Below are 15,012 nucleotides of genomic sequence, written 5' to 3'. Positions count from 1 at the left end.
TGAGGAGCGGTGACTTGATGTAGACTTAAAATTTAATTTATAAATATTGACAAAGAATTCAGGATTGTTCAGTTTGATCTTGCGCCGATTGACTAGTTTTTAAAACCTGGATATTGATGTCAATATTTTTAAGTTAAGGTCGTGTTTTCTTTTTCTGTGCAATATGCAATAAGTAAAGATTGGAGTACAAGAGTTGCTTCGTGTTCTAATTCATTTGCTCTTATTTTGAAAGGGAAGGCATTATAAAGATTTGAACATACACGCATTTCCTGAAGTGCCTTCATGCACCCCCCCACCACCCGAAATTAAAGAACCGACACATTTTTTCGGTTCATGTAGTTGAATTCTGATGGGAAGTGTACTGTATGTTGGTTGTAACGGACGCCTCAGCATCGTTATCACAAAACGCCTTCCGGTCAAATGGACTTTTTGTATTTTCCTCTCCGAGCGCAATGAGAATGCGGGGGGAAAAAAAGTGACAAGAAAACGCGTCTTTTATTTAAAAGGCGGAATAACGTACATCTCCCTCCCGCACACCGCATGAATATTTGACGTTTAGCGCCGCTCCGATGCATGGAGCGCACACACGCGCGCACACACACCAATCAATGATTAACTCACAGGTCAAAACGTAAATTCTGCCTCTCCTCGAAGAAATAATCCAAGATGAACTTGCGCACAAAGTCAGGGTTGAGCGTGTTGTCGATCACTTCTGTTCTGCCAAACTGCAAGAAAAGAAATAATCAAATCATATGTATTGACGATACAAGATTGATCGCGGACGCTAAGTGCGGGAATTGGATGCTGAGATGCTCATTGTCATCGTTTCTACCAAGGGCAGTCTTTCGTGTTAGAAATAGTAACCGTAACAAATAAAAAAATTCATTTTGGTCTCTTTAAAACATCAGACACTTGCAATACAACATTATGTCATCAAACTTTTAAATATCAAAGAGAAAAAAAACTACAAAATCTTGTATTGTGAATACATAAACCTCTTGTCAGAACATATTACATATATATATTCATATTCATATACTATAACTGCAATACTAAAGAAAATATTTCAAATGGACTTTTCCATCGCAATTGCACAAATGGGGACTTTGCCCATTAGACAGCGTCTTAACTTGCTGGCTGGCCGCCATTTTACCCAGCCTTCCCTGTTTGTCATGAATAATACATTTGGTGACAACAAAACATCCTCTTGCGGCCCTAACAAAAGTGTGAAAACAACCGTGCTCTTCCTATTGTTACTGTCTCGGAACACTTCAGCAAGCAAACCAAAAAAAAGTGACACTAAGGACAATAAAATCACCAAATTAAAGTCATAAGATATTATAAATATGACATATATGAATTTGGGTGTACTGGTGAGTCGTTGTAATTGACAATAAACAAAATGGGCTTTAGTACAACGATTGCCTCATGTTCCAATTGATTCGCTCTTAATTTGAAAAACCAAGTTTTGTTCCTGAAGTGCATTTCTGTGCCCAAGGAATAATTGTCGCCCCTGGTCTGAGAACCACTAATTTTTCTGGAAAATTGTAACACTAAAAAAAATGTGTGTATGACAACAAAATAATGGCATCAACAAACAAATTTTTGGGCAAATTATCATAAACGTCAACTTTCCTACAAAGACAGTGCGACTTACAAACAGTCGTGGGCTAGATTTCACAGAGAAACAAACATGTATGTCACAGACACTGACCGCTCTCAACTCAAGCCGCACCGTCCTTCCTCACGACAAAATGGAAAATCAACAGCGAGAGGCGGTGCAAAAAAACAAAGATCAAGCCAAACAAAGCACAAATTGACTGTTAAAGGAGAAGCTAAACGGTTCAAAAACATCACTATTTAGGATGCGGGCAGGTACCAGTGCGGGGACGCGGACCGGCGTTTGTGAACCTCTGGGTTAGAAAACACGGAAAGGTATCCCGCTTGACTCCTTTATTAATTCCGATCGTTTGGCATATGCATGCTCAACTTTGGTTATTTATGGCAAAATGAAGTTGAATTGCGTCGCGACGTAAAAGAAAACCAAATGCTTGGAGCGCGTTTACACTGCCGCTGCTTTCGCTGACCGCTCACAATATGGGACATCTGAAACACATTTCATTTACGGATATGAACACAATATGAAGAATTTGCAAAGATGTGTTTAGCTGGTTTTTTACACTGTCGCCAAACTATTGGTGTGTCCTAGGAAAACAACCAAATTTGACTCTGAAATTAAGGGTGCGTTCTACACACAGGTGCGCTCTATATTTGTGGACTTATGCCCCCCCCCCCAAAAAAAAAAAAAAAATGACACGAGTGACTCACCTCTCTCCATTCCCTGTTTGCTATCCCCTGAGTGTAGAGCACGCAGACTGCGGAGAAGGGGACGAGACAGAGAAGAAGACTTGAAGGAGAACATTTGAGCAGTGACAAGTTGATGCTGACGAGCTGAGAGCCTGTTTTCCCCCGGACGGCGGCGTGCATGGCGGGAAAACTCCCTAATTAAATGTCACTAGAAGTTTGCCTTGCAGCGTGATGATATGTCAGTGAGAGGAGGGGGGGCAAAAGAGGGGGGGGGGGGGTTGTTTGCGTAGGTGGGAGAGGAAAAACGAGGTTAGAGTGCGGCGGAATGTCCTCCTTATCGAGTGAGGACGCTCGATAATATTGACATGCCAGCGTCTGCCGTCCCTCGGGGGGAGTCTCCTTATTTTTATTTTTTTTTTTCATTTTCCAAGACGGCTCCGGTGGAAAAGCAGAGAGAGGCGATCATCCGGCACTAAAGTGACATTTCATTAGCATTCGCGCCGCCGCCGCTACTGTACTGGAGATGTGCGAGGAAATGACGTCATAGCGGAGACGCTTTGAGGACAGATTGGAAAAAAAATGATACTTTGTTCGTGATGGGGATAAGCTTCATAAAGCAATTGTGATTTTTTTAACCCCTTTACAGTGTGCTCTTGTTCGAAGATTAAAACGATACAATATCATATATCTGCTAAAAGGTATACTAAACTAGCACGCTAACATTCGCGAGCTAACGCGCTAATGTCGATCTTAAATGCTAACTCCATGCTAGACGCTAGTTAGCTAAAGTAAACTATTAAGTAAGTAATCAAATTTCGAACATCTCTGATACAAAATTACAAAAATCATACGTGATATTTATATACACACGTAAAAGTGGAGTTTGGATAAGAAAACGGAGCTACAATCATGTAGTGAGCAGTGTAGTGTAGTGTAGTTTCTTACATTTCACTAAACAGGAAGCGCCCAACGCAACAATATCCGGTTGGCTTTTCACAATGATGTAGATTTACAACGGTAAACATTGAAACAAAACATACATGGCTTTTCATGAGACAGAATTAGGAAATTAAGCCCCATGAAGCACAAGTTTTATATATTTTTTAGCCCTTTTAGATGCTCTTCTTGGTTTAAAGATGAGTGCCGTGGATTTTTTTTCCATTTCCACCGCATTTTTAAATCACAAATGACTTCTAATTTCCGTTATCCCGTAAGATAGTTCATCCTTGATAAAGTTTTCTCCTGAGAAATTAATACTAGACTGTTTGAAGACAAAGAATTTCATTTGAATTTTATGCATTTCTGCCACATTTGGATAACTCGGGGGGGGTCAAACTCATTTAAGCTTGGAGGATCTCTTCCTTATTAGGCCAGACCGATAAAATCATGGTTTATATTTGTATAACTTTGGGTTGCAGTTTACATTTAAGCACCCTAATACAAAAGCATCGCGCGGGCCGGATCAATCTGGTTCGCGGTCCAGGACCGGCCCGCCGGCCGTATGTTTGACGTCCCTAGCCGTCATCGGTAGCGAATGGGTTATTTATTTAGCTGTAACGGAGCGAATGGAATTGGTAAGTGGACGTAGCTGTTTTTTGGGGAGCGGGGAGAGGAGGCGCAAGAATGAGCATCCTCGGCGGGGCCAACGTTTATACAAGGAGGCACTTGTGCTGCGTCCATGTCTCTGCTATGCTGACAGTCACTGGCCACAGTCACACGGCATTAGAGCGCCTCAGCACACACACAAACACACACAAATACACACGCGCGCACGGACACATTTTCAGGGCCTCGGGCACACGCTGGCGTACCGTATTCATATTAGCTTATAAGGCCGGATGAAATTCCACTGTTTGTGCATATCGCCGCTATTCCATATACACGTGTGTGTGTTCGGAGGGAGAAACCAGGATGACGGTTAACTCGTTCGCTGCCGGACGAGTTCCAATGGATTTTTGACTTGTACGGCCGCCAATGAAATGAAATGAGTTGACGTATGTGTCGCGAGTCCCCAAATGCAGCTGAGTCCCCAATTGTAGTGAACCAGGAAGTAAAAAACACCCACTTTAAAAAGAAGTATGATGTCAATTGATCGTTTTGTTTAATTGGGTGCATTTACTTACACTAATATATATATATATATATATATATATATATATATATATATATATATATATATATATATAAATAAAAGCAATGTTCCCTCGCTACAAGGCTCTATGATGAGTTTTCATTTACGGCGATCACTTTTTATATTGCGGGTTTACCTCGTTTTTTTCCAAATAAACAAAAAATCAATTTTATGTACTTATTTTGAACAAAACCCAAAAAAGGAACAAAACAAACAAAAAAAAATTCAAGCTTTTAGGAGTGGATTTTCATTTTTTGATATTAGCAACTTTTTAAATTTATATTGCTTTTTTCTTTTGTTAATGTTAAAAGGATCGAGGTTTAGATACAATTTTTGTAGACAATAATCTTATTTATATTCATTGCGATAGGTTTTCTTTTTCCTGGAGGGGTCAGGGCAAAATATAATTGAGAAAAACTGGCTTGGAAAAATCGGTCGTTGGATGACAGACCTAATTCGGGTTGAAGTACACGCACACACACACACACACACACACACACACACAAGAATGCAGATAGCATGTGTACGCCGATGCTTCATGTTGGGTTAATGGAAAACATGCAAGCAGATGAGGCCCCGAGTAAGTGCACGACATGCGCAACGCAACATGCAACAAAACATCACAATCTTATGTGCTTCCATCTTTATGTTACATGGACATTTGTAAATGAGCTGAGCCATTTTGATGGTTAGCATTCTAGTAGCCATGCCACAATGTTGCGTAACGCCATGTGTATATATATATATATATATATATATATATATATATATATATATATATATATATGTGTGTGTGTGTGTGTGTGTGTGTGTGTGTGTTTATTGTGTATATGTGTGTCTGGGATTCTGGGCTAAAAAAGGAGCAAAAATATGTATTTAGTATTGAATAAGGTTAAGATTCCAGTCCAACTTTTTCAAAATACATTGTGTATTTTTTTTTTTCAGCCAAGTAACCGTTAATCAAAGCAAAGCATCACATGTCTTCCATGTCTGACTCAAGTCAACTTTGGAACGACATTTGTATTTTATATTATTTCCTTCAGCAACTTCAGGAGATGAAATTGTTTTATTTCTGTTTCGTCGACTGGAAAACTGCACCATTGATCAAGATTCGCATCTGTAAGTGTGTGGGAATGGCGAGAAAACAATTTAGCCAAATGGCGCTTTATGTTCCAATTAATTTGCTCTTAATTTGAAAACTGCACGGCACTGAATTCGAGTTGCTGCTACGTGCAGAAACGCTGTTCAAATCTCATTTCTGTTCTGGTAAACTAACCGTTAGCATCCCCACAATGTTGTGCGCCTAATGTTTATGTTCCAGTGTGCGTTTAAGTGTGTGCGTGTGGCGAGGGGTCTTACTGGGATCCGATTTAGAGAAGGTGTCCCGGTCCAGCAGGTTTCTAAAGAGCAAGAAAACAAGACAAAACATTAGCGCTAATTGAAAAGCATCTTAATTAAGCTTCCCCAGCCAAGGCCAAGAAATAAAGAAACAAAAGAAGTATTTTTCTTTGATTGCTTGCCACCGAGACAGCAGCAATAAAGAGACTCCAAAATGCGACAGAAAGTGGAACTTATTAAATATTTCAAGCGTGGAGCAGCCTGTTTTCTCTCTCTTTTCGCCGTCCCTCAGCGCCATCAAATTTACATGACGCCGCCATCTTGGCGGCGAGGGGGAGGAGGAACAGCCGACGCCGAGCGGCTGCTCTCAACGGAGGAAATCGATTCAAGAGGAACATCCAAAGTCTTACAGGATGACACATAAACGGACAAGTCTTCGTATGGAACGCAATTAAAAATAATAGGCTACTGGTACGCGGCGATGAAACCCGGTCGTGTTGGCTTTCGCCCCAATTAAAAGCTCTCAAGTCAAAATGTTCCGCTGTTCAATAATACTTCATTTACAGTAATAATAGAAAGAAGTGAATAGAAAGTAGTAGAAAAGACAGAATTTTTAATTGAAAGTATTAAAGGAGACAGATTTATATCCAACAGGAAGTAGTATTACAGCCAACATGAAGTGGAATTAGGAAGTATTCATGGTGACAGAATTATGTCCAACAGGAAGTAGAATTACATCCAACAGGAAATTAAATTAGGAAGTAGTAAAGCAGGCGGAATCATGTACAAAAAAAGTTGACTGACAGCCAACAGGAAGTTTTAATTGATAATGATAAAGGTGAGAGATTTGGGTATGACAGAAAGTAGTTTGGCAGCCAACAGGAAGTTGAATTAGGAAGTACTAAAGGAGACAGATTTATATCCAACAGGAAGTAGTATTACAGCCATCAGGCAGTTTTAATTGAAAGTAATATAGGAGACAGATTTAAATCCAACAGGAAGTCTTATTACAGCCAACAGGAAGTTGCAGTAAAAAGTAACAAAGTAGAAAAAATGATGTCCGACAGGAAATTGTAATTAAATAGTAGTAAAAAAGACAGTATGTCCAACAGGAAGTAGATTTACAGCCAACAGGAACTTAAATCAGAAAGTACCAAAGGAGACGGAATTCTATCCTGCAGCAAGTTGAATTTCAGCCAATATGAAGTTGAATTAAGAAGTACTAAAGGAGACAGATTTATGTCCAACGGGAAGTCGTATTACAGCAAACAGGAAGTTGCAATAAAAAGTAAAAGGCAATAGAACAATGTCCAACAGGAAATTGTATTAGAAAGTAGTAAAAAATACAGAATTGTGTCTGACAGGAAGTAGTATTGCAGCCAACGTGACGTATTAATAGAAAGTAACACAGGTTATGGAATTTTGGCTAACAGGAAGTAGCATTAGCATTACAGATGAAAACAGCCCATTCAAGTCTGGTTTCGGTCTAAATATCGGCAAATTTGCATTAGGATTTACTCTACCGAGCGTATATTTTACTTTTGAAATTGACGGTACTAAATGAGTAAAATTGCATTCTGTGAAAATCCCTGCGTGGGCTGTGACTTGTTTTCCACCGAGAGCGCAGTTTGGCGGCTGTTGCTGATGGGACTGCGAAGGGGTGTTTGGTGGGGGCGTTGGGGTTGTTTGGATGATGAAGCTATCATGCTAGCTGGAGGGCGAGCGCCGCGTCCCGTCCTGTCCCGTTTGACAGGCGAGGAGCGCCGCGCAGCCGCTGATGTCAAGTGATGTTTCTGGATCGGGCTCTCGGCTTCTGCTGATCCCAGCGTGGCCCAGATGGTAGCGACCCCCCCCCCCCCCCAACTGCCCCCCCCTTCGCCGCCCCACCCCCCTTAAATAAATGATAACAAGCCGACGGGATGGCGTCCAAGCGCTTCACGAGTGTGTGGGAGTGAGAAGTGGGAGCCTTCACCTGCCAAACGAGATAAATGTCGGATAAAAAGCCAAGAAATAAGGCGGCGAGAAACCACAATGTAAGTGGGTGTGATGTGTATTTCTGCGTGTGTGCGTGTCTGCCCAATCTTGGTTGAGATGCAGGTTTAAAAAAAAAAAAAAAGAAAGAAAGAAAATGGCATCCCGCGGTGGGAGGCCCCGGCTGAGTGGCTCTGCGCTCATCAAACATTTACGGCAGCGTTCCCTTCCGACACCGGAATTACATTTGAATTACATTTGAACTCCCACTAGCGACCCGTCACGTGCTCGGCGCAACATGGCCGCCCGCCACTTGAAAGCAACTTTTGACGTTAAGCCAGATCAACATCAAGTGTAAATTAAAAAAAAAAAAAAAGAAATCTAGTTCAACACACATGCATAACATTAGTGATGTGCTAAGACTCAAAAGGGTTCCCTTACTGTATACAACATTGCGGAGCAACTACATGTCAGAGTTGACTGGAATGCTAATTGACACCGAAGCCATCGTCTCCACAAAATGTAAGATTCAGGAAAAACTTGGCATGAATATTAGGTTGCGTAGATAGCTGGACCATACACAAGGGCGCACACACAACATTGTGGAGTGTCTACAGATCACATTTACCAAAATGCCAAAGAATTTGCATGAATATTGTTGTGTAGCAAGCTGAACCATACGCAAGGGCACACACAACATTGCGGGGTGTCTACATACAGTATCTCATTTTACCAGACTGCTAATTGTTACTAAAGATGTTGTCGTCGCAAAATGTAAGATTTAGGAAAGAATTTGCATGAATATTAGGTTGTGTAGCAAGCTGGATCATACGCAAGGACACAAACAACATTGCGGAATGTCTTCGTATCACATTTTACCAGAATGCTAATTGTTACTGAAGACACTGTCTCCACATCATGTAAGATATAAGAAAGAATCGGCATGAATATTAGGTTCTGTAGCTGGCTGGATTTTGAATGCAAGGACACACACAACATTGTGGCGCGACATCAGAAATGCTCAGAGAAGACGGCATCTCCATACAATATAGGAACTTAAGCAGGCCCAATAAGCAGCAAAAATCCCCAGAATATAAACACAGGCGTACACAACATTGTGGAGCGACAGCCTGTCGCTCTACCGGAATGCTAATGATCATTAAATACGCATTCTTCAATTAATTTAAGCTACAAGGCACACATGGCATAAGATGGCAAAAAAAAAAAAAGCTGCGTAGCTAGTGGGAATATCAACAAGGAGGCACACAACATTGTGGAGCGACCACATGCTGGAATTTAGTGAAACGCCTACCGCCTGCCGATGCCATTTCCTTCTAATGTAGGAGAGAAAGACTGAACGGGACTACTCGGTATTATACATTTCCGCAACATAAACATTCAGGGACACAACATTGTGGAGTGACCACATGCCAGAATCCAGTGGAACGCTTCCTGCCTGGAAAGATGCCATTTCCATCTGACGTTGCAGCAGAGGCAGACCGGCCGGGACGAATGGATTACATTGATCCCCAGAACAGAAACACGGAGGCACACAACACTGCGGAGAAAGCAAGCCGTCACGCTAACTGCTGTAAATGGCACATAAAATTCAAACGGAGCTTGAATAAGAAGACGACTGGGAGCCAGTCCAAATTTTGCTTGAGCTAATTTGGACTTCCATCTTTTATGACGGCCAACACGGCACCGGGCGGGATAAAAGTACGGCGCCAAAAGTGGGTCGGCGTGCAAAACTCCTAAGTCATTTGGACTTGAACGACCACCAGGGTGCCGTTTCGTACATTTCATCACCGAGGCTCGTTACGGTCAGCGTTTTCTCGCCTTTGTCCAAGCGCTTACCAAGTATCAAGCGCGCACAACATTGCGTCGTGATGGTCATTTCGGTGGAAAAAAAAACATGTTTAACAGATATCTGTGTGAAAGTCTTTAAGAAAAATTGCAGCCAATTTCTGCAGTGCATGAGAAAGCAAAAATATTCTCAATTGCCATTGCTTCACTGGGTTCTTTGAGAAATACTCGATCTACCCTTTCCATAGCCGTAATTTTGCAGTGTCTCCGTATTAAAGGCCTTTAGTCTTTAAATGAATTTTACACTGCCTGTACAGTACAGTAAGATTTTTGTGTGGAAAAGACACACACCGTATCTGCAAGTGTGAGTGTGAAAAATGGACAATTCTACGCTTGGTAGATAAAAACATATTCACTGGGTCTTTGAGTGAAAGTCTTTAAAGACCAGCCCTTTTTTACACTGTGTGGAAAAGTCACTTTTTTTTGCCATCTTTTCACTAGCTTATGTGAAAGAAAGAAAACGTAATGCTTTGCCTTTAGTAGATATAATTTTGCAGCATCTCTGTATGAAAGATTATTTTTTAACTTCATTTTACAATGCCTGTAAAAGAGACATATTTATGTGTGAAAGACAAATGCTGTATCTCCAAGGCTCTGATGCAGGTTATGAAAGAGATGATGGGCAACAATTCTGCTTTTTTGGATAATTTTTTTTTTTTTTTTTTACTGGATCTCTGTGTGAAAGTCTTTAAGACCAGCCTGTGTAAAAGCAACAATTTTTTTCAAGTGCCATTGCTTTACCGGGTTATGTGAGAATCCCCAAATCTAACGCTTTGCCCTTTGCGGCTGCAATTTTGCAGCGTCTCTGTGTGAAAGATCCTTTTTTGAATTGAATTTTAATCTGCTTGTAAAAGCCACATGTTTTTTTGCGCGTGAAAGACAATTGCTGCATCCCCAAGGCTGCGATGCAGGTTATGAAAGAGATGACGGGCAACATCTTCTTCACCTAGCCGAGGAGAGGCAAACGTGGGCGCCGACGCATCGACCCGCCTCTCGGCGGGGAGCCTTCCACGCGGCCGCGTATCGACGCCCGGATGCGCGGGCCCCAAATGTCACGTGGCTCCCGCTCCACAATGCGGCGGCGGGGACCGCGGGACGCTTCTCTTGACGCCCGCCGTGACTCGCCCAACACCCGCGGGCCCTTCTGCTCTCATGTCAACGCCAAGCCTATGGCGAGATGACCGAACGCCTTCCAGATATTACGCACGAGTGAGAAAAATCACACCGCCTATACGGGCGTATGGAGAACGGCGGCAAGGATTTCAGGTGCAGTCGTACGTCATTTCAAACAGTGCTTCTTCTCTGAAGGACCCCGGGAAATAGAAAATGAGGCCACTTCAGAACCAAAATGGAAGACCTCCTCTCCAGACTTTTTTTTTTTTTGTGATAGACATGCCTGGCCAATTTCATATTGCTGAGCGAAAGTGCCGGCACGTTTTGCAAAGGTTCTGGGGCGCAAAACTGAATTCGAAACGGCTCCGTCGAGGCAAAATGACAGACTTTCCGCGTCTTCGAGTATACGGGGATGATAGTTGGCGAATTTGATATATTTTAATGGTGTAAAATGGAGAGTACGTTTTCAGATTAAAAGCAAATGAGTTGGAACATGAGAAAGTTATCGCAACATTGTTTTGTTTGTGGCTCCTTTGCAAACTGTTTTATGCTTTCATTTCGATGACTGAGTCAGTTGGACAAACAGGTGCTGGATGCCAATGTGTTTCAACACTACATGGCACTGTATACCAGTGGCTTGAAATCTTCTGCAGGTATGAGTCTATACTTAATGGAGTATTTTTCTTTTCAAACTACGGGCAAATTAACTGGAAGATGAAACAGCGTCTAGCTAATTTGTATCATAGTGGCTCACTTGCAAAATTGTAGCATTTATTTTGTTGTTTTCTACAGATGCATATTATAAATGACAATTTTAATAGCGATAGCTCTACAAATGTACTTCTAAAGTTTAATAAGCACGGAACTCTCTTTGCTGTCTGTTTTCGGGGGTACTTGGCTGGAAAAATAGTTGACAATATTTTAACAGGTGAGTGAAAACGATTCCTTGGTGAGTAAAAACTTGAGTTATGAGCGGGAATGCGCAAGGTACCGTAACGTCGTAAAGACAAGCCACTTACGGCCGTTTATTGAACACAACAAGCCGCTGCTGTGGCCCACTACTCACGCCCAGATGCTCACACGCAAACCGGCCAACTGACTCAATTTGCCACGGCCCTCAAAAAGGCGCACATTCCCTTTACAGCAATATCTTTCTCTTTTATGTTTTATAAAACACTGTGGGTTTTTTTTGTTTGTTTTGTTTAAAAAAATGCATTTTTTGAGGACTGGAACGTAACGATGCAAAATTGGCATCACGGAACGACCAATACGTCAGCAGCGTGCCATGATAATATTGGGAGAAGAATGTTGGCAGCGGCCGGCGCGGGGCATCTCTGCACGTGTCACCTCGCGCAAAAGACAGCTGCGGCCAAACAAAGCATCCCCCGGCGCGCGCGCGCGCACCCGCCAGCGGAGTCAGGGAAGCATATGGCGTACCTGCACGAAACGCTGAGTTCAACTTTGGTGGCGGGGATGGCCGCGGTGAAGGGGTCCGCGTCCCCGATGCACGCCATGCTCCCAGCTGCAGGAACGCTTCAGCGGCGGGCATGAGAGGGACGGGAAGGAGCTGGACGATGAGGAGGGGGATGATGATGAAGACGGTGGTCGCGCCGTGGGCAAAAAAGACGACGGGGAGCCCAAGTGAGGAGAAAGAGAAAGAAGGAAGGAAGGAAGGAAGGAAGGAGGAGACCCCTCCGTCCGCTGCTCCCGCCCGAGCGCCGACGTGCGGATGCTTCCGAGCGCGGGAAAAAAAAGACGGGAGTGTGTGACAACACTGAGGGGGGGGGAGGGGGGGGAGGGACGGGGGTGTTTCGATTGGCTGGCTGCGGATTAAAGCCGCTGTGTGGAATAATTACATTCATACCTGTACTAGAGCGCTCACGGTGGGAACGGGAGAGAGAGCGCGGGGAAAGAAAGTGAGTGGCGAAGAATGACAAAGAGGAGAAAGTGAGAGAGGACAATAGGGAGGCTAAGCGGGAGAGGAATAGAGCGGGGGAGAGCGAGGGCAAGGGGAGACGAGAAGGAGAGGGAGATAAAGAGAAAACAAAAAAGGAGAGAGCGAGAAAGAGAGAACAAAGTGAGGGAGCGCGAGAACGAGAAAGAGAGCAAAGTGAGAGAGCGAGACAGAAAGTGAGAGTACAAGAGGAGGAAAAAGAGAGACAAAGACGGAGAGAAGAAGAGAGGGAGCGAGAGATTGAGGACAAGACGGAGTGATGAGAGAGAGAAAAAACAAAAGAAGAGAGGGAGAGAAAGAGAGCAAACGCAACAGCGAGGAGGGCGACGAGAAAGAGGGAACAGCGAAATAAGAGAGCAAGAAAAAGAGTGATGAGAGAACAGCGAAAACTAAAGAGAACAAGAAAGAGACGGAGAGGAAGAGAGCAAAAGACAGCGCAAGGACACAAAGAGCGAGAAAAAGACACTCGGAGAAGGAGAGAACAAGGGAGTACTACGAGAGAGAACAAGAAGGGAAGGAGAACTGCAAAAACGAGAGAGCAAGAAAGAGAGCGGAGAGTGTGAGAGCAAGCGCAGACAAAGTGAAGGAGGAAGCGACAGAACAAGAAAGAGAGGTCAAGAGAGAGAAAAAGAAAGAAAAGTGAGGGAGAACAAGAAAGGAAGAGAAAAAGAGCAAAGAGCGAGAGAGTCCGGAAGAGAAAACAAGAGAGAGCAATGAGAGAGAACAGTGAAAATGAGAGAACAAGAAAAAGACAGAGAAAAAGAGCGCAAAGGGAGAAAGCCACAAGAGAAAAAAAGGACAGGGAGAACAGCAAACATGAGAAAACAAGAAAGACGGGGAGAGAAAGAGCGCAAAAGAAAGTGCCGGGAAAAGTCAGACGGCGAGAACAAGAGAGAGCGACAACAGAAAAAGGGAAAGAACAGCAAAAACGAGAGCGAGAAAGCAAACGCAAAGGGAGAAAGCGACGAGAGAAAAAGAAGTCAGAGAAACGGAGAACGAGAGAGCAATGGGAGAGAGCGAGGAGAGAAAGAGAAAAGAGAACGGCGGAAACGAGAGCGTAAGAAAGCGGGATCAATGGGAGAGAGCAGGAGAAAGAGGAGAAAGGGAGAACAGCAAAAATGAGAGCAAGAGAGAGCAAGAAAAAAAAGCATGAGAGGAAAACGAGAGAGAAAGCGAAAGAAAAAAGACAGAGTTAGAAAAAGAGAGTGGAGAGGAAGTAAAATGAGCGAGAGAGACAACAAATCTAATTTCATGCTTATTAAAGCAATGAGAAGAATAGTACATTTTCCTTTCAAATAAAGAGCAAATTAATTAGAACATGAAGCACCTTCATTCAAAATGGCTTCTAGTTACTCCTTTACAAAACATATGATCTTGTCCGGGTAAGTTTCATATGCGTGATCGTTTGTGGCGCCATTTCACAGTCATATGAGGCAGAAATCAAATAGATGATGTCACACGCCTCAAAGTCACAGAAGGTGTTCCAGGCCAGCTGTGACTTGGCAGATGGTTGGCCACGGGCGAGCACCTTGACCGTCTCGGACTGGCTCCGAGCAAAATGGCAGGCGTGCTAGCGACAGTTAGCATCTACGCTATCCCCTCTTTGAGAAACCTCTCCCAGTTGGACCACAATTTCACGCTTCACCACAAGAGGCGATAGCGAGTCATCTTGTTCCGCGTTGACCGAAAAAAACAAGATGGCTGCCTGAGCAAAGCTAATTAGTGTTTTTATTTTTTTGCTCATACATCTCAAGGTCAAATTGACTAAAAAAAAAAAAAAAAAAAGACCGTGTCTCATTAATTAAACCTTGAAACTACATTATTCCGCTCCAGAAGACAGATTGTGGAACATCTGATGTTTGTCTCATTTGCCAGAAATTTGCTAAAAAAAAAAGTCACAAAATAAAGGCAAACAACATTTTGCAAAAGAGTCATTAAAAACAGCCGAACAAGTGGGCGCTTCATGTTCCAATTAATTTGCTCTTAATTCGAAAACTGCACTGTACGTGACATTTCGCACTACCGGCAGAAAGTGTTCAAATCTCACGTCTCTTCAAACATACGTTAGCAATGGGGATCCTCGGAAAATTCGATTCCCGAAAAAGTTTGACAATACCTGAAGTAAATAGTGGCAAAATGTGCTCAATGTTTTTAATATTATACACAATTTCAGTGACACCCCCCCCCCCCCCCCAAAAAAAAAAAAAAAACATTTTCATCATAGCGTCATCTCACATAAGGTGAATATGTGCTTAGTTAGCAGGAAGGCAGCTGACAGGTGAAGTGTGTGAAGTCTCACGTTTTAATCGCAGCCTCTCGCAGACGACACGTG

The 15,012-nt window shown here is 42.9% G+C and overlaps 1 protein-coding gene across 1 annotated transcript in view; it reads right to left on the bottom strand.

Moving 5' to 3' along the window:
* The window catches only part of LOC148422930 (copine-8-like), a 33,874-nt gene extending 21,542 nt beyond the window's left edge, over nt 1-12,332 (bottom strand). Inside the window, exons 1-4 of the mRNA XM_088417607.1 lie at nt 12,164-12,332; nt 5,798-5,838; nt 2,329-2,375; nt 622-725 (exon numbers count right to left, since the gene is read on the bottom strand). Coding sequence (XP_088273733.1) covers nt 622-725; nt 2,329-2,375; nt 5,798-5,838; nt 12,164-12,240 — 269 coding nt within the window. The 5' untranslated portion in view covers nt 12,241-12,332. The remainder of the gene's footprint in view (nt 1-621; nt 726-2,328; nt 2,376-5,797; nt 5,839-12,163) is intronic.
* Nucleotides 12,333-15,012: the final 2,680 nt, after the last annotated feature.

Source organism: Hippichthys cyanospilos, chromosome 6, assembly GCF_059441005.1.
Source record: "Hippichthys cyanospilos isolate Australia breed blue-spotted pipefish chromosome 6, RoL_Hcya_1.0, whole genome shotgun sequence".
Taxonomy (NCBI): domain Eukaryota; kingdom Metazoa; phylum Chordata; class Actinopteri; order Syngnathiformes; family Syngnathidae; genus Hippichthys; species Hippichthys cyanospilos.
The sequence above is the reverse complement of the archived record's forward strand: the minus strand, read 5'-3'. Positions and strand labels throughout refer to the sequence as shown.